General features: G+C 41.0%; 1 protein-coding gene across 6 annotated transcripts in view; it reads left to right on the top strand.

The window, feature by feature from the left end:
- Nucleotides 1–27464, top strand: part of ABLIM1 (actin binding LIM protein 1) — a 190297-nt gene that overhangs the window by 34441 nt on the left and 128392 nt on the right. Inside the window, exon 1 of one of the 6 annotated variants that reach the window (XM_040563190.1) lies at nt 7618–7771. The exons of 4 other annotated variants lie outside the window; for them this stretch is intronic. In XM_040563190.1, the coding sequence (XP_040419124.1) occupies nt 7759–7771 (13 nt within the window). In that variant the 5' untranslated portion in view covers nt 7618–7758. Of the gene's footprint in view, nt 1–7617; nt 7772–10723; nt 10847–27464 lie in introns of those variants that run through there. One more of the 6 variants, XM_040563186.1, reaches the window with a different exon arrangement.

Here is a 27464-nt window from a genome sequence, read left to right as displayed (position 1 = left end):
AGCCAGGATTTTTCATCTGCTTTAGCTATACTATAAGCTAGCAGTTTTTTTTATTTCTTAAACAGCTTCCAGAAGATAGAAAAGCTCTTAGGTTTTTCTCTGTTTTTAATGTGGTTTTATGCAGAAGGAATGCTATTGGCATAGAAGAGCAGTGTTTTTAATTTCTGACCGTGTGAGTAATATGCATATCAGGACATAGGTGCCATTAATTATTCCCAGGATTAGCTCTTTTTCTTCTTCTTTTTTTTTTTTTTTTTTTTTTTTTTCATGTGGTTATAATTGAAGAACAATAGGAATGGCTGTGACGGCCCAGCTCATTTGTTTAGTTTGGAAGCTGCTTTGTACACTTGGATTTGCTGAAACTGACTTTTGGAAAATGGGACTCTTGTTCCAGAGATCCTGAAATGACAGCTTTGCAAATTGATTGGTGATAATAGTGAAAGGGTATGACCAAGTGACCAAGTCTGCTGAGACAGATGACTCGGAGGTGAGGGAAGGATTGGTACGGTCAGGCCAGCTGGAGATTTTAGAAGACAGTTGTTAGAAGTACTCTGGTGCCTCTGGGAATAGGGTATAGGTGGCATGGAGATGAGACGAATCGAGTCTAAAATCTTTTGACAGAAACTGATTTGTCCTGAATTTGAAGTCTAAGACTCAATACAGCATTTAAGAGTTTTTAAAAATTGATGGGTAACATCATGCTTTATTATTATTTTAGTATTTTAGATTGATGATAAAAGAACAATCATTGTGAATTTAATCTAGAGATCACCGGTAGAATTTTCTTGGCATGGCAAAAGTATGAGAAGAATCCAAAATGAATCTTGAAGTACACAAGGAATTTAAGCCTAGCAATGAGACAGAATTTAAGATTAAAAATAGCATTTAGTCTGTAGCTGGAAATAGTTCTGAGCTGGAAAAATTAGTGACACAACAATAAAGCTATCTGGAAACTGAGCTTCCAAGAATATGTGATCCATGTAAAGGTGTCTACGCAAAATGGATGAACGCTCACAGAGAGTGGAACAAAGGATTTGTGTTTCCAGTGTAGGTGTCTGTAAGGTATGCGCTATCCAGCCTTACAAATCTGTGATCAGAGACATACTCTGGGTGGAATTTGTTTTGAACCGCCTTCTTTGGCAACACGGTTGACCTTGAGCAAGGCTTTTGATACCCTTTAGCGTACATAAACAGCCGGCTAAAAGGCCAAACAATTTGTTGGCTTTTTTTTTTTTTTTTCTAAACTCTTAATTTGTCATGGAACAAATGTGAAACTCATGATAGAAATTAGTAGAATAAGTGTGTAGGTGTCATCAGTGTGCATAGACTGCTGACTAAGTGTTCAGTCAAATGCCAGCTAAATCTCACTGGCTTGTGTTAATTTTTGTCCACTAAATTGTTCCGTGCATTCTCAGATGCTGAAGGGTGTGGAATTATTTTCTGGTTGATCTGAGATGAATGGGTAACTATGACAGCTCGTTCTTTAAATAGAAGAAACAGACCACATCTTAGCTGCTTTCTGTTCTTTGCAGGAGGGCAGGTTAATTAATAACAAGAGAATGAGGTGTTAAAACTCCTTGCTAGTTTCCCTTCTGTGACTGTAACAGGAAGAAAACGGGCAGAAGAGAAAGCTGTTGCTAGTAATAGAGGGGAAAGGGAGGAATTCTCAAGCAGTGACCAAAGTATTGTCTGCTTCCATATGGGATGTATGCATATGGACATCTTGGTCTTCTAAAATGGCACCACAGCTCATTGCAGTGCTAACTGCTGGGTTTCACTCGGGCTGATCACCCTTGAACGCGTTCTGTCCAGGTTTTGGTATGTAGTAGTGGTGCAGCTTTGCACTGAGTGTGCTTGCTGTTCTTCAAGCCGACACAACATCTGCTAGAGCGTATTTGCCGTCGGACTGGGGGTCGTGGACTGACTGGGTGGGCTAGGTTTTTGAACTGGCTAGACCATTTAGGCCGAAGGAGCGTCTAGCAGCCTGTCCCAAGCAGTGTACCTCGGGGTTTGATACTGGAGTTACTGCTATTCAACATCTTCCTCAGCGACCCAAATGGAGGGGCAGAATGCCCCTTATAGCGAGTTCACGGGTGGCATCGGACTGGGAGAGCAGCCAGTAGCTGGAGGGAGAGCAGGGCTGCCACTCAGAGGCACGTGAGCCACCTGGAGGGATGGGCCAGCAGAGAACTTGGGGTGTTCTGCAAGGACAAATGGAGTCTGGCACGTCGAATGGAAGAACCAGGCAGGCTGGGAGCATCTGGCAAGCGGAGGACTAGCGTGACCTGATGGACAGGTAAAATGAGAGTCAGCACTGTGCCCAGACAAGCTTGCTTGTGACACTAAGAGCTCATTCTGCAGTGGAATAAAATTTACAAGATTTTCAAGAATGTAGCTTTCAGATCAAGGGAAGTGATGGCTCCCCTCTGTGCAGCACTGAGAGCTTCCTCTGGAATAGTATCACAGCACCCAGTTTTACACACACACACCCCTGCTTGTAGAGGTGCCAGCCACAAGATAGAAGCTGACCCTGTAGGAGTTCCAGAATTCACACAACCGGGGATCTCCTTCTCCATCCCCCGTGCATTCATTGCTCTTGCTTGAAAGGGTTCTTCCTTTTAAACCCTGTTCTGATGGCGAATGACCTGCTGAATGTTGGTCAATAGGAGTTTCTGTATTTTTGGTCTCTAGTCCCACATATTGGTCCTGGCCAGAATTCGCTTACTGTAACAGAAAATTTGGGGCAGAAAGAAGAAAGGACTTGCACCCAGGTGAGCTCCCTGTGTGTTGCTTGTAGTGCATGGGGTGCTGAGTAATAGGAGCAGCAATGCTGAGCTACCGGTTAGGTGTGGCAGGTAGCACTGAGCCTGGGTCTTGTCTTCTGCCCTTGTACCACAGATAATAAATAAATAATAGAACCGCTGATTCTGCGAGGCAGCCCCGATGCATTTTAAATAACTAGGAGCAAATATCATTGCCCTACTTCTAAATAAAACTCGCAGGTGTAAAAACATGGGTATGTGAGTTAAAAGAAGAATAAATCTCCCTCTCTTTTGACCTAACAATTTCTGTAAATTTTAATCCTGTATTTTTCTATTTAACTTTTTTTTTTTTTTTTTACTGCTCATTTGTTAGATAAACAGAGTGCATGTAATCCTGAGGTCTGTTATGCTACCACTTTCAGTTTTCCCTGCTTAACATAACAAAAAAACAACAACAAAACCTTATTTATTCAGATTCACTAGTGCTTGACATCCTGAAATTTGCTGTGTGGCTATTGACTAGACAGGTGTTGAAGTTAAAAACAAACAAACAAAAGCCCCTCTTACTTAGGTTTCTGTATTACCTTGCTTTAATCACTGTGATAAGAAAGAAAATTTTCTTGGTCTGAAGTCACATCTCATACACAGTATTGTCAGTGGTAATAAAATTTTAATGAAAGAATTTTTAATATAGTCCAGTAGGCTGTGATAAAAATTGCCTTGAAGCAAAAAAGAGCTATAAGGCATCATTTGAATTCTCCCAGTATTTTTCCCTATCAACTGTGCTTTATACTTAAAGCACACGAAGTGCTGTAAAAGCCATTAACTGCTTCAGATGTTCCCTTTCTAGCAAATTTTTGAGCCTTGGTCTTCAGATTTTGGTGATTTATTTAAAAAAGTTACCAAAAAGAGAGAGAGAGCTGATTTTTCGATTGTACTATATTGTTCATTTGTTGTCATTTTTAATAGTCCTATGGGTGTATCGGTACTTCCACACAAAAACAGAACTGAAAAGCTGTCTTGTGGGGTCCTGCCTGGAGTGGTGTAACGCCTAGCTTCTCGCTCTGGCTTTGCCCCTGATCTGTGGCGTGCAAAGTTAGACTAAGGAATTCCTTTCTCTTTATGTCTTAATTTGCCCCCCTGTCTGGTGGTTATCCCACCTGATCAGGTTTTAATTGGTGCAGGAATGTTGCTACGTCCTATGGTGTCTCAGCGGTACTGAAGTACGAATGGCTGCGCTTCTCATTAACTCCCAAAACAATGCTCTGGTTATTCTGAAAATGTAGAGCATGTCAGCTGAACTGAAGGCTCATTGAGCAAAGTCTTAATGACAGAACTTAACCATTGTTGTTTTTCATCTCTGAGTAAAGAATTCTTTTGACCTGATTTGAGCCAGCAGAGCAGCTTACTGCGAAAGTGTCTGATGGGGGGGTCTTTTTCACATACTGATGTAAAACATGACAGATGAAATATGGACAAATTTGTAAACTTGAATATTTATTTTTGAGAAATTACTGATTAAGGTGGAAGAGATTATGGTTCATACACAAGGAAAACACAGGTGTCTGCTAACCAACTGTACTGATAACAAATTTGGGAGGCATATTCAGTGCCAAGTAGGGATTAGAATGTTGTACAGAGGAGTTGAGGGCAAATCACAAAAACAGGTTAAAATTAAGTTTTAGTAAGTAATATATATTTGTGTAGTTGGGGACTAAGGACTTTTGCTGCTCGGTAGGAATTAACCAGTGGGGGGAATGACTGTCAAGGAGAATGCTCACCCCTTGTTTGATGGCAGGCTGATGGTGGGTGGGTAAATCCCAACTTCTCTAAACGGGTGTGTGTTGGTAGAGCCTAACAGAACAGATGCTGAGAGAACATGTACCTGTCAGGGCACACATCCAGGAGTACGTGGCACTAGTGAAGGAAGAGGAGCCGTTTTAACTAATGGATGAAGCTGTCACAGGAAAAAAGTTCATAAACATCCCGTTAACAAATTTAGTATAGGAGCCAGAAACAACTGAATCCTGACACCTGGCTTCCAGTGGGACTTGCAGACATTCATTTTCTAGGTTGGAGCTTGGTCAGGTTAGGTAAGGAGTTGTGTGATGTTATAGCCTGTAATTGCTGATGGCTGAACTTGATACACTGGAAAGTTGCATTCATTCCTTCTATCCCCGTATCATATTTTGCTGCTCAATGCCATGCCCAAATTTCTTATAAAAAACAAAACAGTAAAGTCTTCACTTTAGAGATTGCATATTCTTTACATTCTTGTAGGAGATGTAATATCACAGAGACTGGTAAATTAAACTTCCATTGTAAAGACTCACACCAGGTGATGCGGGAAGCCTGATGCCGAGGATGGGTGTGCTCTCAGGGTCCTGTGATGCTGAGTCTGGTTCACTTCCTTACATCATGCCTCAGACTGAGGAGTCTCTGAGCTGACAGTCAGCCTTGGTGTATTGTATTAAAACTCCTGACACGGATAAAGCAACGTGTGTTCGGGTTGAAGGAGAACATCGGCACAACTGACGCCTGCCTGTCACTTTTTTGCTTTTGGCAATCTGATTTTGTATCTTTACAGCTGTTACTCATTATGAATTATTCCTTGAACCAGGCTTTTCATTTAGGTCTTAGCTGACTTTGAGGGTTGAGTTTTCCTTGCGAAAACTGAGGATGTAAGTGTTCTTGTCACTGACAGAGTGGAAATATTTTTCTTTTCCTTGAGAGTTGTTCAGCAAGCGGATCACAATTGCAACAAAGTTGTATCAAAATTAAAAATAAAAAAAAAAGGTTATTTGTAAGCAAAAACAGAGCAAGAGCAACCATTACTAGCTGAGGATCTCACCCAAAGTTATTTATTGTGAAGACTTGGTAAATGCCAGCCTCTGGTGGGAATAAAAGTCACTCCTTCTGCTAACACACTTTCCTTCTGAAAGAAAAAGCATTTACTTAACAAACAAGATGCCAATAAAAACAGAATCATAGAAAAGTTAATTAATGAGATGATTTTAATAGGTCCTCTTTTGTTTCTTGGCAACAGAAAGCATATGACAGTCAAGTGTTTGCCAAACGTTTTATCTTCATGCTATCCATTTGTGATCCATTGCTTGGCGCCTGCGTTAAAAGCCAAGTCAGGGGAACGCAATCAGTATCAGCAAGTTCCCAAGCTACAATTCGGGATGGAAAAGCACAGAGGGAGGTTGCACATTCTTGTAGCTCAGCAAATGCTTAGCATAAAAAAAAAAAAAAAAAAAATTGTTCGGTAAATCTTTATTTAAAGTGTAAGGGGAGACTGCCATTTTAGTCTGAGAAGCTATTTAAAGCTCAATGTATCACAACTGATATACTTGCATTTCTTACAAGCGTACACTGAAATCCCAATAGTGCTGACTCAGCATCCATCCTTCCTGCGTGCGTATGTTGGGGAGCACACAATTTAGAATCAGAGAATCAATTTACTCCCTCTTCTTGCCTTCTAGTAATGACTGTAAGGACGAGGACGCCTGGGCTCTTTCATCAGGGCTGTCACTAGTTCAGCGTGTGAACTCAGAAAGTGACTTGTTGTCTATATGGGTGGAAATTTTAAAACACTATGCTTAAAATTAGACACCTAAGTATAAACAGCTTGTATTCATGCAGGTGTAAGGGCTTGTTGGAAAAAAATTGGCTTCTATGCTTGTTTACCTGTAAAACCGAGTGGTGCTGGAAGAGGATAAAAAATTCTAAAATCTATGGGCAGCGAAAGCATGTAGAAAATGATTCTTCAATTTATTTATTTATTTCCCCCCAAAGATAAGACTTTTCGCCTCAACCTCATTGAATTAGCAAGTGATAGGCTTAAAAGCTAAAAGAGCTATTTGGGAAGTGCTTCTTCATTCCTCGCTGGAGTGCAAGATGGAGCTCACTACTTCGGGGTGCAGAGCAGTGAAAAGGAGGAGGGAGGTGTTCCGGGAGGAATTAGAAGAATTTAGAGAGAATGGGTGCCTTGGTAGCTGGCAAACACTGCTCTGGAGGCAGTCTCCAGCTAAACCAGCTCTTGCTGCAATGTGAGAGAGAATCTAGAGTGCTCTCTCAGTGTTTGCCCTGGTTCGTATGGTTTTTCCCTTAAGCAGTAGCTCTTGATTGCTAGCAGAAGCATTGCAGGTTTTATATCTTCATTTATGCCTTACCTAATTAGAATACTGTACAAGTTAATTAATGTTTTTAAAACCTTGAGATCATCAAATGGAATGGATATGCAAGAATTTCAAGTGATGTCTGAAGGGGGAAGGCAGGTCTTTATCTAACTACAGGGGTTCGGTGTTGTGCCGTTGGCCCAAACCTCCCTCATAACGCATGTATCTGTGGGCTGCTGCGCTGGGCTCTGGGGCTGTCTGGGTGCTAGGAGTTCTGCCTTAATATAGGCCTGCTTTTAAAACCATGTGACATTTTGTAAAGTGCCCTGGGATGCAGCAGGATGAAAGGTGCGTAAATACATGTAAAACGTTATAATTAGGATGCAATTAGCAATGCACAGGGAAGGAGTGTTTGCCTGGCTACGCTTTGTATGTCTATAAAGTTTCATTATTCTGGAGCACAGAGTGCATGGCATAACGCCTGTTCCAAGCAGTTACACTTGAATATAATTGCTACGCACAAGCATTAAGGAAGTTATGGTAAATTAGTTTCTGCTGGGAGACAGAGACATTGCTGGTGATGCAATAATTTCACTGGATGGAGAAAAAAATCTGGAATAGTCACCAGTGGAAGCAATAAATGAGAAGGAGAGTAACTAGAGATCAGGAGCCTCAGCCTAGACTGGGAGGTGAGGGAAGTTGTTTGCTGAAGTAACGAGGGAGAGTCTGCTGGTGATTTCCATCCTGTGATCTGCTGGTTCTGCTGCTGGCCCTTACAAACCAGCTCCGGTGAAAGGCTGCGTCATCGCGGGAGCTGTGTGCGTGCATATTTTGTTATGTGGGGCTGGAAGTGAGAAGAAAAAAGGAGGAAAGCTATGAAGGAACAGGGTAAGTTAATTTCCTTATGATAAGAGCACACTCGCCCTTTAAAATCTCAGTTCCGTCCCTGTTCCTGCTCCCCCTCCTCCCTTTTTTTCTTTCTTTTTTAATAATTTTCGCTAAACAGGGGGTTGAATGCCTAGGGTTGGGATTCTTGATACAGACTCACAAAGTTGAGCATAGAGTTTTGTGTTCCTGGGCAGATTTCTTAAGTGTTTTCTTAACCTGTAGCTGGGAAATAATATCTCAACAAGGATAAGATCTTCCAGGGAGCAGGCTGAGCTATTATGGTCTAATGTTGTCTAGGAAGAAATGCTTTGGAAACTTGAAGGAGAAGCTGAGATGCCTGGTGTGTCTCCCAGCAGACACAACAGGAATTTGCTGTTTCGTGAATCTGTGGCTGTCTGAAGGGGCCGATAACGTCCTCGATTAGTGCGTTCCCTGATAGTTGGCAGTTTGTGGCTCTGGGAGCTTCTGTCTGTATTACATGAAGTCTGGAGCAGGGGAAAAATGGTTTTAAATGTAAATGAAGGCCCCACAAACACGCTCTTCAGTTTAAGAGCCATCAGATTGTTAGTCTGTGTGGTGGCGTCACTGAGGACGTTGTCGCCTCTCTGTGCTGCTGGCACCAGTGTCAGTTCTGCAAGGCCCTCGCACCACGGGGCTGGTTATGCTCAGACAATGCAGGAATTACAACAGGCCTGAGAACTGTATAGGATGAAGTAAGCTAAATCCAGTGAGATTGCTGTAGATCTAATAGCTAACAAGTCTCTGCTGAGCTTTAATAGCCAACAAAAACATCTCTCTGATGAGCATAACAGACTGCAGTATTTCAGAGTCTTGTCACTTGGCGAGATTTGAATGTTGTTTTTTTTTTTTTTCATGGGAACAACATACAGTGTTTATGGCAGCACACTCGTGGATTTCAAATCCCCCAGGGTTTTTGGAGGCTAGATCCTCAGCATATGAGAAGTGAACAGAGATTGCTGAGATGAGACTGGGGACTGGTAAAGTGCATGAGAATTGATCACTTCCCACTAAATTACCAGGAATGGTCAGTTAATTTAACATAGATGAAAGTCAACGTACAATCAACCTGTGTTATAGAGGGGTGTGTATGTACATACACAGCCACACAGAAGAGTTAATATATGGCTCCAACATAGTGTCCAGTACTATGGCTACTAATAATATAGAGCTGGTGTGAGCACGGTGAGTTGTACAATATGTAGATGTCTATTGCATCGTTCTCAACTTCTCCTTTCATCTCTTCACCTGAGCAAAAAAGATCAAGATGTGGTTAGCTGCCGAAGTCACAGCGGCCTACTCCAGGAACTTGCCTCTTAACAAGGCCGGAGACCCAGAGCGTGCCTCTTTGCAATTGTGTCTGAGACGTACGCACTGCACAGTTGTGTCTAGGAGCAGAGTCAACAAAAATAAGTGCTAATGGTCAACGCTTCCTGGGAATGCAGTGCTCTAATTCTTCTTGTCTGTAGAACAGGCCTAATTGTATTTGCCTACCACATAAGAGTGTCAGCGAAGGTAATTAAAGCGCAGAGTGCCTTGATTATTAGAAAGGAGGATGGGGGTGGGGAGAAAGCAGTATTTCTGTTGAGCTAATCGTTTTCTGTCAGGCATGTTGAAGTCCAAGCAGAGTGAACGCCCTGTCCTGCACTTCACTTAATTTGGCAGCAAATGAAAAGCGTAAAGGTGAAGGAGGAGAATGGCAGCCTGCGACTAAAGGAAGGGAGGCTGGGTTCCGGGCCTGCATTTACAGCTGTCTGAGCGTCTGGATGAGTGTATTTTTAACGAGCTGGCTGAGAAGATGACAGTTCAGTGTGGGGAAAATGAAGTCAAGAGTTCAGGAAATTCAGGATTTACTGTTTGAAGCAGGGAATTAAAAGTAGTTGGCCAAAATTTGGATGTAGGAGTTCTTACCCAGGAACCCAGCAGGTCTTGTATGTTTCTGACATCTTTACATATAAGTTCAGACAAGAGAAAATGTGGGGTATTTGCCTTTTTTGGGGGATTATTTAAACTGAAATTTTAGGGGGGAAATGGGATTCCTTCTATTCTTTCAGGGAATAAAACTCAAAGGTACTAAGCAGTCGTTGGGGCCCAGGGGAAAGAAGAAAGTGAGAGAAAAGTGTGCAGTTCAGGTGGTGCAGGTGGAAACTTAAGATATTGAAGCAGTTAAGGAAGACAGCTTTAGGCTTTGGTGGATGGGTTTAAAGGACATGGAGAGAAACTTGGAAAGCAGACAAATGGAAAGGAACTGAAAGCGTTTCTGGGAATCTTGTTGCCAAGAGGATGTTACATGGAGGTAGTGCAGACCTGGTGGGTATTGAGGATGTTAAACGCAAATCTGTCAGAAATGAAGATTCATTAATTCAGCTGCTCGTGGAACAGTTTGTCTCTTGTGCAACTGCGTAGAAGGAAATGCCTGGAAGTTTACACTTGTAGTCAGCCTAATTGCCTCTGTCCGGGTGGGATGTTCTGGGAGCCTGAGGAAGATGCATGGGACTTCAGCTTTCCCTGCTCTAAGTGATAAAACTGTGTTTCTTTGATCCCTGGCTTACACGGGCTCTTATTCTTTTGTTTAGGTGCAATATATCCAAAAAAAGAAGAGCACTGGAGTGGAGGTGAGGCACAGAGTAAAATAGAAGTAAAGCAGTTGTAGGACAAAATGAAGTCTGCTTGCAGTCAGCCTTTGAGGCAGGTTAGGAAAAAGAAAGTTGTCAGTGATATCAGCTGCTTTGAGGTGCTTGATACATTGGAACATACCACTGTTTGAAGGGCAACATACCATGGTCCTGATGATGAGTGGAATATCTAGAGGAAAATACTCACTCTTCCTTTAAACTGGGAACATAGACACACCTATTTTGCTAGGGCCACTCCCTTTAGTACTGCTAACCCAGGAAATATTGGGAGTAAAGCCATAAAATGAGCCACCACTGAAGGATCTCTGCCGTTTCTCTGGCTTTACATCTCTGCTCTGGAAGGCTTTTGAGGTCCAGAAACATTACTGCTTGAGAACACGAATGGAACTAGAAATACATCCGAGCTCTGCAAACGGCAAAGGTTTGTCCTGGGCTATAGCTCTACTGATAAATTACATAGGTTAAAACATGCACAGGACATTGGTTGTTGGGTTTACAGAGGGAAAACGGGCTGAGGAAGTTCTGTTGGACTGAAATTTGCATGTTTGTTAGTAGAGCAATTTCTTTAGTTTCTTTTTTTTACTGATTAAGCGGTTAAACCCTTTCCCAGTTTGATGTATTTTATGTAACAAAGTCCATGGACTTTGCTACATGGCTGAGCAGTGAGTGTGTGCATCCATGTGCTTCTCCTCTGAAGTGAATTTTGCAATGTGAGGAGTGGAGCAGAACCGGGTGGAATTAAACAGCCTTGTTGTCCAGCTCTGACTATGTGTGTTTGTGGAAAGCTCTTCCCTGCTCTGTTTCGTTGTTCTTCTGTTTTGTAGGTGAAGATGGTGACAGCATGCTATTGCTGTGGGGTAAGTTCTGTATAAAGAGGTTTTAGTGCTCTTTTGTGATGGAAGGTGGCATAAAAGTTCCAAGTATTGTTAATTAATGCTTTGAATGGAAAGCTGATAACTTGATCTGCGCTGTTGAGAGCAGCTTTCTTTGGAATTTGTCCTGAGGAAACATTGCTGTACAATCTGTGACTTACTGACTAAGCACACCTACGAGTTCTTGGCTGTCCCGCAACTGTCTGTCACTCCTGTTTGCTTTTGCACAGAAGGCAGGCAGCAGGATGTTGGGCAGCTGCTGCTGGCAAGCTCTGCTTTTTCCTTGTTAAAAGGTGCTGCGGGTATGACTGAGCAGTGCTGACTGCCGACGTGTAGCAGCCTGCAAGGAGGCACTGGGAGATGAACCTCGAAGCACTTTGCTTCCAAACACCAAAAGACCATTCACCACAGTTTTGGTGGTAAGGTACAAGCAAACGATACAACATGACTGATGCACGTGCAAGCGGCCTGCAAGTCTTAATTCATTTATCAAACATTTCTCTTTTTTTATACCATAATCTTAGAAAAACATGAGGGAAGACACATGCTTATAAAAAGACATACTTAGCTTTCTTAGTAGCTCAAGCGTGGGTAGTTGCTTACTCTCTTACGCTTGGACAGATAAACAAACCTCCCAGGACCCCATTTGACTTCAGGGGTTACAGCTGGCAAAAGTAAAATCATATTTTCTCTTTGCATTGTCTAATCCAATATTTGTCATCTAAAAATAATGTCTCACACAGACATCATCTATCTTTATGGAGCTTAAAAAATGTACAGGTATGCATATTAGAGAACTCTGTATATCTCTTTATGAAAAGTATCACTTTACCTTAAAAAAAAAAAATAGCCCAAATTCTACTTTTTTTATAACAGCAACAACAACAACAAAATATTCCATTGCTAATTATTCTTTGTAGGCCAAACACTTCACCTAATGTGGAACTAGATAGAACAGTTCTATTTCTGTTGCATCTCTCGGTGTGTGGTGAATGACGTGTGCAAAATTACTTTTTTCCCCTCCTTATTTCTTTACTATTTTATTTTTAAATTCTGTTTTGGCTGATTGCAAGAACATAAATTAATCTTCACAGAAGTACAAGGTTAAAATCAGCTATTTCTGTGTTGCTGTGATGTGGGAAACTGCCATATCATTACATGAACGTGCTGATGAAAAGAGCATCTGTCCAAATCTGGTGGGGATTCATTCTAGTGAGGTTAGACTGAGTATCTGCTTCTGCACTTCCTGAACAGATGTACAGAGGGTAGGGGAAGTCTTGCTTATATCTCTGCCTGCTTTGGCTGGCGCAGACGATCTCTTGTGTGGATTTGGAAATCTGTTCTCACTGTTGAGGTCCTAGTAGATAAACTTCTGACTGCCGCACTGATAAAGTGCAGGAGGGAAGAATTGATGGCTTCTCCTTTATACTTGAGGTATTTGTACTTTCTCTTCCCTAGCATTAGGAGGAATTTGGGAGTCTAGCGCTTTTGAGATCTTATACACAGAGAGATAGTTTTTGAGATATGTGTTTGTCATTTCAGTAAAATGAGTAATGAAGACACTGTTTTGTTTTACCCCTGTTTTTAACCAGTTTCATGTGCTAGCTTTCCCATTCTAGAAAACTGACCCACCAATTCTTTGTCAGATGTCTTCTGAGTTGCAAGGCCTGACCTTATTCTGATGGTAATCCAGCAAGCAGCTGGAGAACTGAAATTTTTGACTTCTTCATAATCAATTAATTGAATCTAGGAAAAGTACTGGGAAGGTTTGGATTCTAAAGAAAGCATAACTGTGGAGGCAAAAAACCCACATGAACAATATGAAAGAAAACCACTACAAAATAATGGTTTATCTTGTAATTCATTCATAGTTAAAAAGGAAATAACTGGAAGCTGCCAACTAGTTTCAGTCAGAAAACGTATGTTATAAACATATGTTTATAGCATAAGGTCTCTACTACGAAATCCTGTGGTGGTCAGCACCTGCTTTAACTGATTCATCTGAAAATATTGCTCAGTGCTGCTAGAAGTACTTCATCAATCAGTTTTCATTAGCACAGCCTGGCAGGTTGGCTGGCATGCCTGCTTTCTTTTGTTGTTGTTGTTGTTTTCTTGTTATTCTCAGCTGCAGAACTATTTCTAAAAGATACCAGGGCAAAACTCCTACCAAATAATTGACTACGTAGAGTTTAAATACCAGAAGGAATGATGATGTTGATCTTGACGACTGGTATGTGGAAAAGGGATTTTTTTGTCATAGATCTGTGTCAGTGTTAAATCTGTGCCTTAAACAAGTTTCAGAGTGATAATATCAACATAAATTAATCTGTGTGATACACTAAGGGAGTGTCTACACCTAAAACAAAAAAAAACCACCCACCAAAACAAACAGAAAAACCCTAATATGCCCTTGCAATAATTGGTTGAACTCTGCATGAACTGAAGAATTGGACCTCCCATCATGGAGTAACTGTCTAGATGCAGCGTTTAACGTAGTGTAAGTACCAGAAAGGACAGAGAAACTGTGATGATGACTAAGAATGCAGCAACAGGTTGTTCCCAAAGATGGGAAGGGCCATCTTGACTTTAAATTGTGTTTTAGTTAAAGTTTAATTTAAAAACAAAAAAAAAAAAACAAACAACACAAACATTTGATTAAACTTCACCTGCTGGAACAGCAGCTTTTTTTCTAGTAGCCCAAGACATACGTGACCTTGACTGGCAAAAGCAAACACCCTCAATAGATGGCTTATGGTCAAAGAATGGCAGGATAAGTCAAGAACTTACTGCTGAAGAAATACTGGTCTAAATCATTGTTGTGAATATAGTACGGTAAATATCAATCAATTTATCAACATCATGATCTCAGATTCTTTGTAGCTGTTCCAGTTGACTCATTCACAATTCCTGTAGTTTATACTACCACTAGTATGGTTTTCCCGATATTGTAAGACCTTCTTTCCTATCTCCTATTCCAAAATTTTAGGCTGGCTAGATGTCAAATGCCCTGCACTTCCACTGCAGTATCAAGACTCCTGATGCAGTACTATCTTTGAATAACTCTCATAGCGTTTAATGGGCAGAGCTGCACCACATTGTACATGTCAGGGAAATACAACAAGATAAGGCCTGTTCTGTGCTGAGTGGCACTGGTAAAGCACAAACAAGCTGTATCTGTCTTCACATCAAGGATGTGTTTCTCCATTTTCGTGTCCTGTCGGCTTTAGAAGTGTAGTATGTTTCTGTGGCTGTTGCGTTTTCTGTTGGTGCCAGGTTACAAACCTTATTCAAGTAAAGGTTCCCCTTAAATATCAAGAAAACAAAACAAAACAAACAAAAACAAAACAAAACAAAACAAAACAAAAAAAAGCAATTTGAGGCCATGGGATACCCAGGAGGACCAAAACCTCAGTTCGCTAAATATGAGTGGTTACATTTTATGTTACACGTCATTTCATGTCACGAATGAATTGAACTAAATCCCAAGTCTTTTGTCAGCCCCACCAGTGTTTTGTCTGTACTGGTGCAGAACACGGTCCCTGCGAGAAGCAAGCGGCTGGCAGAGCATCGTTTTGCTTAACTGACACGTCTCAGGTTTTAACGGGGCTCTTGATCACTTGTGCATGTGTGCACAGCTGATTCGTCAACCAGACGATAGTGCTGACCATGAGAGGAAGGGTTCAGCGGTGCTGTGGGATTTATTTAATTACAAAGCAAAGATTAGCCAACACAGCATATTTAAAGCTGCTTTTAGCAGGAATGTTGGCAGTGGATGAACTGATCTGATGTCATTTCTGGCATCCTCCAGCAGTGCCATACTTTCCACTGTATTGAAAGGTAGCCTCCTATTCTTAGTTTTGTTTTTGACAGGCGTTACCAAAAATTTTACCAGCTTCTGTTAGGTACCTAAATTAGGCCTTCTAGCAGAAAGATGGAGTCTCTTCTAGTGCTTTGCTGGAGCTGAGGGCAGGAGGACTGCAAGTTACCCTGCAGTTAGGCTCCGAGAACAGCCGTGGTGCTGGGGAGCCTGAGGGTTTGATGCACCAACAGAAATGCTTCATGCTTCGTGCCATCACGTGTGCTGGTTCTGCATCTGCAATGGAAGATCCACCATTGGGAGAGAAAGGGAAATTTTCAGCTAAGATATTCAGGAGGTTCTACAGTGACCTAGAGGACTTTTTCTTCTAATATAATTTCTCTGTTCAGCATTTGAGTGAAGTTGCTGTGTATATTCCTGTAATTGTGTGACTTGTCAGAAGAGACAGTGCAATAAGATCCAGTTTATTTTAGTACATAACAAGAGGAGTGCTGCTTTCTTTGATGTCATGCTTATAGCACATCACACTTAAAAAAGGTACAAGAAATAAATACGAGGACTGAAAGAAAACCAAGCTTTCAACTTTGATCTCTTCCCTTCCCAATTTATTTCTGTCTCAGGTAGTATGAAGTCTACATTGTGAAGAGAGTGTTACAGAGTTTCTCCTCTCAGCTGGAAGAAATTATCAAAGTTCTAGAAAGGCAAAGTGAAGAAAAAATGTCTGATTAACGGAATTCCATTTTTCTTGCATATCTTGGCTCATTTGATGCTACCTTTGTGGTTGTCTGAAAAAGCAAAATGAATATGAAACACAATGGGGTGCTATTTTAGTGAACCATCTCTAGCTCTTGGGGCCTGTAGCTAATATAATAAAGCTTTTTTTTTTTTTTTTTTTTTTTGATTGTGGTTCTTTAAGTGGTTCTTCACAGGCTACTACAGGCTGAACTGTTACAAAGTAATGACCACAAGTAAGTAGAAGAAAATCAAAAAATTTTAATGTTTTTCCACACTGCTTATTTGCATCTCTAGTATCTGTTTATATAAAAAATACCTAACACTGTTGAGGACTAGGAAAAAAATAATTTCTATTAAATATCTGAAGGTGTGCCAGCTTCTGCCAGGACAATCCTTTTTGCTAATTATTCCCTAGAGTGGCTTAGGTGTCTCTTTAACTTAAAGCATACTGCATGGCCCCAGGAAAGCCGTAGGATTATTTATAAGGTTGCAGATAGGCAAGCACTTGAATTGTGTTGCCGAGTCAGTTGTTCAATTATACAGTCTTGAGGGTGCAGTAGTTCTTATATTTGTATTTCATATAGCTCTGACCATATCCTGCCTACAAAATGGCATCAGTTGTCAGCAATTACAGCTGTTGTTTTCTTCCACCTTTAAGTAAAAAGGATAGCTTTTGCTATAAGAATATGTGTTGCACTGTTCTTGGCATTATAGATCAATAGATTAGTTTTAATTGTGCTGCCAGGAAATATAATGCTGAGCCACCTCATCTTGAAATAATACAATAGACTGATCCATTAATGCACACACTGACATTTTATGTCTGAAAATAGTCAAGGATGTAGATTTTTTTATTTTTTTTCCCCATGACTAGTCTGAAATGCACATTTGAATTGATAAGGTAAGGTAAATAGCCTTTGGTTGAACAATGCTTTTTGTCTTAACCCTATTACCAGTGCACTTCTCTAGCAAGCAGAGTGCCAGTGATTTTGTATCACGGACTGGGAAATTTAGTTGCCTGCTTCTGCTTTAGATTTGAACCGAGGAGGAGATATCATTTTTGTAATGAAAATGGTAACCTCCACAAACACTAGCTTTCTGCAGAAGATGGAAAAATCATTTGACAAACCTTTTAGTGGATTTTTAAGGTGTTTTAAGTGGTAAATTGGTGAATTACAAGGAAAGTTTTGTTTTGTTTTGTTTTACCTGGAACTGCAATGTAGAAAGATTAGGTATTTTGCTTTAAATTAGTGAATTAGGAAGTTTGACAAAGAGATTTCTTTCTTACTTTTAGATAAGCTTAGAGATGCTTTTTAGGAACAAATTATGTTCATTTATTTGCAATATTCTTAATGAAAATGGATCATCCAATATAGAAATCAGGTAGTTAAGAAATTGATTTGAACTATTCTTTCATTTCCAGTGGATGTATATCCAGCCCCTGACAGCGACCGATACCTGATGCTTGAAAGGGATGTTTTAAAGCTGCCATAGGCAGTAGACAGTGCTTTGCTAACTGATGTTATTTTTGCCCCTAACATCATGTAAATAGTTCATATGCTGATTGATTTTTTGTGTGTGTACTATTTCAGCTCAGCTAATTGCACGATAGAGAATGGCTGTTGTCGCTCTCCTTTGTTGTCCAAGAAAGAGAGTGATTGGATTTAATCTCAAGCATATTGTTTTGATATTTTTGTGTGTGTTATCTTAACATGCATTGCTTCACTGGTGGATAAACTTGATGGACTCTGGAGTTTAGGGAAGTGAGTCAGATGCAGTTTCTGAATGTACAGCAAAGGGGAAAGCTTTCCCAAGAGCTTGTTATGCTGCCTGTTCAGCTTTACAATGCACTGCAAAGCTGGTCTTTTGTTATTTAAGGCTCATGTGCCATGAAAGTTATCATACATAGTTGATAACAGGAAGCTGAGCACAATGCTTTAATTCAGCTGAAAGATTTTGCAAATGTCATCAGTTGGGAAAGGAAATTGTCACCATGTGGTCTTAGTTAAGTCCGAGGCAGAACTGTAGTAGTGTTTTCTTTTATATTTTTTTCTTGCTTGCAAATTGCACAGAAGAAATACAGGGCAAAGCAACATTTTATATATGTTTTGCAATGAACACCAAAAAAAAAAATCAGTAAATTCAATTCCTTTCTTATTTCTGAGTTAAACAAAATAGTTTGTGCATGCAAGTCTTGTTGTTACTACATAGACCTGTGATCCAGTTTGCAGTGCGCCACCTTGGAAAGAAATCCTCAGATGGGCTTTCAGAAAGTCCATGTTTGGTGCAGTGGAAGATGGTACAACCACAGCTTCATCCTATTCAGTCTTTAGACTCACTTCTATCCTTTGACATAGACATTCATAGACTTCATAACAGTTCTTCGGTACTGTATTTTGCATGCGTGTGTGCTGCAAAAACAGGTGTTTTGGATAAAACTTGGCAAATTATTTTGTTAAATGTCCGTTATAATAATGGTGAAGATCAAATCCTGATTTAGCAGCTCAGTAAGCCTGTATGGGAGACTAGGGCTTAACTGGGTTGCTCAGTTGAGTTGTAATACAAATCATTTTATCTTTGATGTCACTTTAACCTGAGAGAGCTCTTTTCAGTCAGCCACTCTGCTCTTTTTGCCAGTATGGAGCTGCCCTGTGTCTCTGTGATCTTTATGTTCCTTCTGTTGTAGATGGTGGTGTAGCTTATCTGACTCTTTCAGTTGAAACCAAGGAATTAACTTGGTAGGGACCTATGGATAGTAAAAGTTATATCTATATGGATTCTTCATAGCCTGTACCATAATGAAAAATAGCAATGCTCCTCAGTTCTTTATGCTTTTATAGACAGGAAATTGGTGAAGTAATATTGAGTAACTAGGCTTTTTGATCTGTCGTAAAATTTGCATCAAGATATGCTAGCACAGATCTCTTTTTAAAGTGTTTTGTTAAGTAAAGTAGTAGCAGTGCTTAATATGGACATCAGCGGTCATTATATGATCTTTACTAAATATGTTTTCATGAGTGGGTGTGGTCTTAGTGCGGAGGCTATAACAGAGAGGAGACAAGTGTGGGGTGCAAGGAGCAGAGTTGTTGGAGGCCCAACTGTTCTTCACTTGTAATCATCCTCTGAGTCCAGAGGGGATTGCAAAAGACATTCTGCAAATATTTAGCTCAGTCACTATCATTAATTGGGTGATCTGTAGTTTGCATGCTCTTCTAGTTAGTCTGATTTCACTGTGCTATGGTCTCTGAAGAGCAAAGCAGAGACAGGTGTGTGAGGCCTGCCACTGCAGTGGGCCCAGAGGAGGACTGCTGAGTCAGTTCGGTTTGATTTTCTTCCCAGGTTTTGACCATTTGCTTTATTGTTGAGTTGAACCCACTTCCCCATACTTGCTGGTGGAAACAACAAGGATTGTGAGCTTGTTCTGTGATACTTTACAAGTTTTTGGTTTCTCATTTGCTTGCTCATGTTAGGTAAGCGAAGGTAGCGGTGAGATGAGACTGGCTTCGTGCTTCGGTGGCTGAGCTGGCAAAGTGCTCTGCTGCTCCTGGCTGCAGTGCCTTAATTCTTTTGCAATACACAGTGCTAGAAAATGCCAGAAAATAAGGTGGTGTTAGTGCCTGGGCTCTTTTTACTGTTTTTAGTCCCCAGAAAATATATAGCATTGAGGAGGGGATGCGTGACACGAGAAATGCCTTACAACAGTGTTCGTGTCTGTTTGCTGGAGTGTGTCAGTACTGGGGGTAATTCTGTTTCTGGGTCTGAGCTGGGGGGATGTTTTATGTGTCTTACTGACCAGAACACAATCCCAATAATATTTTCCATTGTGCAGCAAGAGCATGGATTCTGTTGTAATTTAAAATAATGGCTGTAACCTATTGGACTATAATAACCTGAGATACTTTTTAAGGACATGATTACTTCAAAAGCCACAAAGTAGCTCTGCGCTGCTGGTTTTTAGAGCTCAGCAAATTTTATATGGGGCCTGAATTATTAATGGAGATAAACTGGAAGAGGAAGCTCTGTAGTCTTATCAGTCTCAAGCAAGCAGTAGTTGTTCGACTTCGTCGAGAGAGGCGACTCCTTCAAAAGCAATGAGTGAACAGGTCCTCGGTGAGGAGTCCTACAGCGAGAATGGCTTGTGTCAGTATGCCCAGAAGATGACTGCCTGTTTTGGACATTTAGGTAAAGAAACTAAAGATATGCATGTGGATTTTTTGCTCTCCATTATATCGATGAACTCTTTCATCAAGCTTGCAGTAAATAGCTGAGTGTTTTGTACGTCACTTACTGCGTCTTCAGTAAGTAAATGGTGTGTGTCAGAAGTGAAAAGCTGCGTGCATGGAGTCATTTTACAGTAATTAGTAAGCTTTTGATTCCCTATTTGTGGGAACTTGAATTTTAGAATGACTTTTTTTGCTCTCTCTTGCTGTTTTAGTGTTTTGGTTTTTTTTTTTGTTTTGTTTTTAAATTGCTTGGATAATTATATTTCTTGGTATAAATGGATGTAGTCCTTGCTCATTTTTCATCTATGTGAGGGCTTTTTTCTTTCTTTTTTTTCTCTTTTTTTTTTCTTTTATTCTCAGTCTGTATGAGAATTCTGATGTCGGAGAAGATAATTCTGTTGTCCTGGTCAGATGCATGAAACAATAGTTGTGGCTATCTATCTGTACGATAAATGTGTTACACTCTGAAGTGGCATGAGGAGAGAAAAGGAAAATTTGGTTTTGTTTTCTGTTTTTTTTTTTTTTTTTCCTTTGGAAGTAGGTTTTGCTGAATTTAGGATGGTTGACTATTTTTTTCAAAAACAAGAATAACATCACACTGAAATGTATGTGCAGGAAGTTTAAGTCTGTTGACAGAAGCAATTAAAGCTGTTGTCTACTTTTTGCTATTATTCAGCAAAATAACATAGCAGGTGCCTGCTATTCTGTTGTGCGATTTATTTATTGATTGCAGTCAAATTTTGCTGTTACTTCTGTTTGAGTAGCGTTAGTAATCTATTCCTGGTTGTACATGAGACATACATAGTTATTTATATAATCTGGGACTGCTTGTTCGGGAAATTCAGACAGGATTGAATAGGAAATGGCCTTGAGATGGATGGAAATGCTATAATTAAAATATTTATGTAGTAGTGAGATCAGACATTTAAAGTAACTAGTTTGCCTAACTTCTGTCTCATATTCAGTCCCTGGTGAAATCCGTCAGCCTGAAAAGCGACTGCACCTGCAGCTGTGCTCTGTAAAGCCCAGGAAGACTCGAGCCCCCAGTGCTGAACGCTCAGAGGAGGCACAGCTTCAGATTGGCAGTGGTTTAAAAACATTTTGATACTTGGCAGGTGCTGAGGAAATTTCCTCAGTGTTGTTTCTGGGTTGGGTTCCTGAGAACTGGTTTCAAGAAACGTACGGACGGGGTTGTGCCCTTGTGCTTCCTGCCTCTTTTGTTTCTCTTCAGCAAGGGTATTAGAAATCAATCTCCTCCATCTAATCAAGTGCTTTACCGTTCCAGTGGTAGGAGATTGGCACTGTCTTTTTGATTCTGGCTGAAGCTAAGCCTGTTACCAATAACGCTGGGTTACAGGGTGGTGTAGGAGGTTTTCTCAGACCTGGGGCATGGGGACCTGACCCACTGAGCCAGCTCTCAGAAAGCCACTCTGATGCTTCTTAGGCTTGTTTTGCTCATTTCTACTTGTTGTCCCCTTATATTATGTATTAACAGGGTGGAGGCTCTTAAAGGTATACCCTGTGCTTAAAAAACACTGACAAAAAATCATATTGCTTTGCATTAGCAGCAGCAGCTACTGTATGGTCTTCGAGATTTGCAGTCATCAGACACAGACACCAATAGCCAGGGCTGGAAAGGGGCATCGTTAGAGTAGCCCCTCGGAGAAAGGTAACCTCAATTTGCAAAAATTAAGAAGCTGAATGTTTCTATGGTGACACACTAAGGTCACAAAATGCTTGCTGAACTGTACTCATGACCTTTCTGATAATCCTGTGAGTCTCAGCGTCAGAAGGAGACCAGGTTGTGATTCCCTGTTCAAACTAGCACTGGAGCCTTCTACAGCAGGCACAGGCGGACTGCTTCTGGGGTGGAGATGCTGCAGAAAAAGGACACTGGTCTCTCTGCCTCTCAAGCTGACCCTGGAGTTGCTCTGCCCTCAGAAGTCGTGCTACCAGGTGCAGGAGCAGGTCCCTGCGTGGGTAACAGAGGGTTCAGCCTCTTGTGCCTTCATCCTGCCCCTGCCCCTGTGTCCCCTGCTTGCAGCTCTTCTGTAGTCATGTAAGAGGTAAATGTGCAGGGACCAATCTCAAGTGGTTAAAGGAGTCAGAGGAGGCTTTGTATAGCTTTTATGTCGTGTGATTATGTGAGAAAAGACTGCACTTTCTTCTGATCACTACTACACAGCAGGTTGTACCAGTATGTTGTGCATTAGCAGGTGTAACGCCTGTGTAGGGACATACAGCTGGGAAGCTGGAGAGCTCACTGCAGAGCTCACCTTTCTGCCTTCGGAGGATTGACTTGGGCAGCTGATTTGATGTCAGGGTGTTGTGTGCTCTACCTGAAGGGCAGAGCCCACCTGGAAGTGTTGGTCAGGTTGGGTAATTGTCACCACTGTTGTCAGATTTCTGTGGCCTGTCAACATCTTTCTCAGATTATTCAGCAATAACTGGTATCTGAGCTGAGAGATGCACATGTTAGAGAGCGCCCAGCCGTCTCCTCTGAGTCATCCCGCTGCGTGAGCACAGAGCGGCGATCCACCTTCAGCTCGAGCGATGGAAGCTGTTGTTATTTCGGGAGATCTGCCTCTTCCCCTGGCTGGCCATGGTGTGCAGGCCAGTAAATTGTGAAATCTGGGAGAGACCGAAAAACAGCTGACAAGCTTCATTTCCTGGGGGTAATACTTGAAAACAGTTTGCTGAGATCTCTGATCTGATAGGAGATGCTGTAAGACAGAACTCTAATTGCTGTATTTATTGAGCCCCGTCCTCCTCAAAGACACATTAGCATGACCCCATAAAAAGGAGTGCAGCGGTGTTGATTTGTACTGGCTCTGTCCATGGTTGGTTATAAAACCCCGGGGAATGGCTGCTTAAAGGGAGCCGTGATTTCGGGCTTGTTTTCAAGATAACATAAAAGTCCTGCTATGTAAAAATAAAAAGCAAATGACCTCACAGGAAAGGAAAACTGTAATAATAGATGATAAAAGACTGGGTTTGTGAGATGGCATGTTCTCTTTAAAACAGTAAATAAAGCAGTCTTCTCTTCAAAGCCTGTCCCAATCAGATAGTACTTGAACTCTGTTTGGGTTTTGAGGGAAGAGTTAAATGACAATTTCTCACTGTGCTCAATAAGCTTATTATTTTGATGTTTTTATTTCACCTTGTAATTTAGCAAAAGCCACACTAGAAGCAGTGTGTTAATTGCACCAGGCCATTTTGCAGCTATATACAGCTTCTGAGTGTTAAGGTCTACCTGTAACTCCCCGTTTCAGACTATGAATGCTGTTTCAGTTCTTTTTTTCTATTTTGCTTTGGGATTTCCTGTGACTTTCCAGTGCCCAGTTGATGATTAACTCTGCCTTTACCCAGGGAGAAATATTCATTAGATGGTTAGATTAGCAAGTCACTGGAATTGGATTAATGTAAATACCTCTTGTAAGCGAAGCAGGAGGAGTTGGCACCGTGTCTGCAAAGCTTCTCCTGTCAGCCATACAGGAAAGTGGAGAGGAAGAGAGCCCCAGCGAACCAGTCTTCAGTAGTTAGGGGAAAGCTTAAGTGCTTTTGTTTGTAATAGGCAGTGAAAGCTGCAGAAAGGATTTCTCCAAGGAAATCTACTTACACAGTAAAGTTAGCCAGCCTTTGTATATTCCTCAAGGAGGAGGACAAGCGTGCTTTACTCAAACCTTTTCTCCCTGGCACACATACAGGCCTGGCATGGAACAGGGGCTTGGTAGATTAAATGCACAGATATGCATTTGTAGCTTACGATGATGATTCCTCCATAATAAGATTTCTAACAGAGCAATTTTTTTTGTTTTGTTTTCAAACTAATCCTCTTACATACCTCAGATAAATTCTTTCTCTTGTCCTGAATATTAATCTGATTTTCAAATACTCTTTATGGTTTTGCTGCAGCTTTTTGCATTCCCTGGAATGAGTTGCAACTGATTGCAATAGTTTTAGATGGCAGTCACCTGATCAAGCATACTGTCATAATCTCTTGACGATAATCACTAAAAATATATCTTCCTTAATCTCCTTTGCTGGATAAGAGAAAAAGAGAAGGATCGGTAAGGACAGTAGTAGACAGTACACGCACTACAGGTTGCTTTCCGTAGCTCCATCCTCATAGAAATGCCGTCCTTCCCCATCTTAAACAGCTTTGGAAAGCTGTGTGGATCAAGTAACAGTAAAGAATTGGTGCTGGAAAAGGTGAAATTCAGAAATTCAGTCAAAAGGATGTCCATTATTGAGGATGGGGATATTGCAGAGCTCTTGTATCTCATTCCGAAGCAGAGCATACTGAAGCAACTGCCCTACTTGAATCCAGATGACTACTACTTATGTGAGCGGTTGTTTGACGGTCCTGAGGATCTGGGTAAGTGAAGGCTGGCATCAGATCATGGGTTTTTTGTTCACCGAATAGACTGAATTGCTTTACAGCTAGCTTATTATTTTGTGTAACAGCAAGATGCTTTATGCTTTATGACACCAGGTGTGCTCAGGTGTGCAGAAATATTTTTAGTGACTGACAGGAGGGAACAAGAATTAAAAAAAACCCAAACCTAGAATCTGAATAGTCAAAAGATGAATATAGGTGCATCTCTCCCTGTGATCATTTTGGGAAAAAGAAAGCTTTAATCTGCAGAAGTACTCAAGCTATAAAAATACCTTGCAAAACCACAGCATCCTGTGGTGGTGTGTTCCACTGTTTTCCTAAGGGTTTTATGGAACTGTATTTGTTTTTGTTTTAAAACCTATTGCCAAGTAGTTTAATTTGGAGCTGCCTAGTTTTTGAATTGGAAGAGATTATTAAAAGTCTTCCCCTGTTCACCTTGTCACTTGTGAGTTTTAGACCTCTGTTGTATCTCTTACCCAGGTACCTATTTTCCAAGATAAACAGTCATAGTTTATTTAGATGCTCGTTGTGCAGGAGCCTATCCATGCATTTTATTATCCTTCTTCCCTTTATTTTTCTAGTTCTACTATAACCCTTGAAAACATGGGGAATAGAACTGCACACAGTATTCAGGATGCAGCATAATGTGGATGTATGTATGGAGTCATAAAAATGCTGTCTGTTCCTCCCAGCAGTCCTTAATTTTTATGTATTTATTTATTTATTTGCATTGATATTGAACACTGGTTTATTCCTCGATGGAGCTATTCATTGTGGGGAAGTGGGAGGGGACATTATGTTTTGAATTCATGAGCTTAACTCATTTGTTCCAGCCCATCAAGAATTAAAAAATAAAAATTTTCTGGAAATGCCAATCTATGAAACTGGCTATGAAATTGTTAATCTGAAGCTTGCAGATAAATACAAAATTTCTCTTCTAGGACTTGCATTATGGACCTTGGTTTTGATACCTCAGACTTCCTACATGCTTGAATTCTGCCTGTCCTTAGCAGATCGAGGGAACTACTACATACTTGTCACTCTGCTTAGATCCTAAAAATATTAATATTGAGTGACTGTATATGGTAGGCGGGTATTTTTCCAATATTTGCTTTCAGGTTTGATATTTCATCAGTGCCAGATAATTTTCTATTCTGTGCAAGTAGTTTTTTAGCTAGTTAGCTCTGTACTCAATGAACTTCGCAGTGTAATAGTAGCACTGCAAAAAACATATGTTCTTTTGTGTAGTTACTGCTTCTGAGCGACCAATTCTGTTAAAACTAAAATTTTAATTAAGATAATGCTAGAACATGAGGTAAATATGTAATATGGCTGTGACCCTGAAAAAGCAGGTGTCATTCTGCCTTGCCACCCCTACATTTCCATCTGGTGTTCTAGAGAGAACTTTGACGGATATTTTCTGCATTTGCACAAAGCACAATTTAAAGTAGAAAACTGAATGAACAGTGACTGGCTATGTGATCAGTCCATGTGGGACTCCAAAGAAATGCTTTGCATTTGTAGCAGACTGGCAGCCACCTTTTTGCAATTTTCTTCTGATTCACGTGGGACTTGAATCTCTCTAGAAATTTGCATTTATGCAGTTCTTCACTCAGTTATCAGCAATCACAAAGCATTATTAAGCACTAATAATAAGCAGTTCCTTAATAATTATTAAGTAAATGATTAGCATTATTTTATCATCCTACAATTTGGGTGCTGGTATTCAATAGGATGAGTGTTACGGCCCTGCTTTCCAGTTGGGTGGATAACGCTAGCTGAAAAGCTGCAAGGTGCCTGGTGTCTCAGCTCTGCTTAAACTGCAGTACTGTAACGAGCCAGAATCCCAGCTCTTTAGAAGAAAAGTAGTGAAATGGTTACTGAAAAAGGCCTGGTGGTAAAAACTGTATGCGACTTTAAGACAGAAAATGCATGCGTCCATCCCTTAGGCCATGTGCCTCCTTGGGGATTACGCTGCCTCAAGTACTACAGGATTTAGCAGCTTATGTATGCTCCTGAAAGACAGGTTGCTGTCTGTATTTGGCTTTACAAACAGAGATTAGAAATTACCCCCATCCAAGGCATTTGGAGACTCATCTCATGTTTTGCTTGCTGCTCATAAGTGGAATTATAGCCTTCTGGAAAGGCCCTATTCTTAGGTTTTTGGAGGGCCAGGAATCTTCTCAACAAGTGCAGAGCTATTTAGTGTCCAGGAAGTGGGTCTTTGGAGTCTCAGGGATTTAACCTGTGCCATGCTTTTACTTAGCACTCGGCATGGAACTCCATTGGTTTCATAAGGGGAATGTTGGAGCATCTCATCTCAGGTTAGAGAGTGGTGTGATGTAGACAGTTAACTGTATTCTAAAAATGGAAGATTTTTTTTTAGAAGAAGAAAAAAAGACTTCAAAAGACATTTTGAATCACTGCAAGGTGACTGCAGGATGGGGGTTCTTGGCTTCATTTGGCTCGCAAAGCCTGCTGAGCAGCCTTCGCTCCCGATTCCAGGGAAGGTGGTAAGGGACTGCTTCCCACGGGAGGAATTGCCAGCTGGGTGGTTTGCTGTCACCAAACCTGTGTTAGCCCAGCCTGTTTAAGCACATGGCTAGGTGTCTCTGGAGGCCAGGCTCCCATACAAAGGAGGCTGTGGAAAAATGTCTGATATTAAGGACTAGCAAAAGTTGAAAGCTCGTTGCAAAAGAGAAGAGGAATCTGAAAGAGAAAATTGGCTCGGAGCTGTGTGATGTTCCTTCTTGCCTGAGATGCTGTCATCTGTCACATGGATGTGATTCCCTGTGCAGCCCTCCTCTCTTCCTCCAACCTGAATGCTGTTTGATGCGGCGGTGGTGTACACCTGAGGGAAAGAAGACATATACCACATTATCTAACCGACCTCCTGCATGAGTTCAGTACCTGTTTATGTAACAGTCTTAATTCAAAGCGGTGCTTGTGAGAACGGCTGCTTGTGTTGGATCAGTTAGATGGAAAGGAAGACA

Source organism: Cygnus olor, chromosome 7 (genome assembly GCF_009769625.2).
Source record: "Cygnus olor isolate bCygOlo1 chromosome 7, bCygOlo1.pri.v2, whole genome shotgun sequence".
NCBI classification, from domain to species: Eukaryota; Metazoa; Chordata; class Aves; order Anseriformes; family Anatidae; genus Cygnus; species Cygnus olor.
This window is presented reverse-complemented; position numbering and strand designations above follow the sequence as displayed.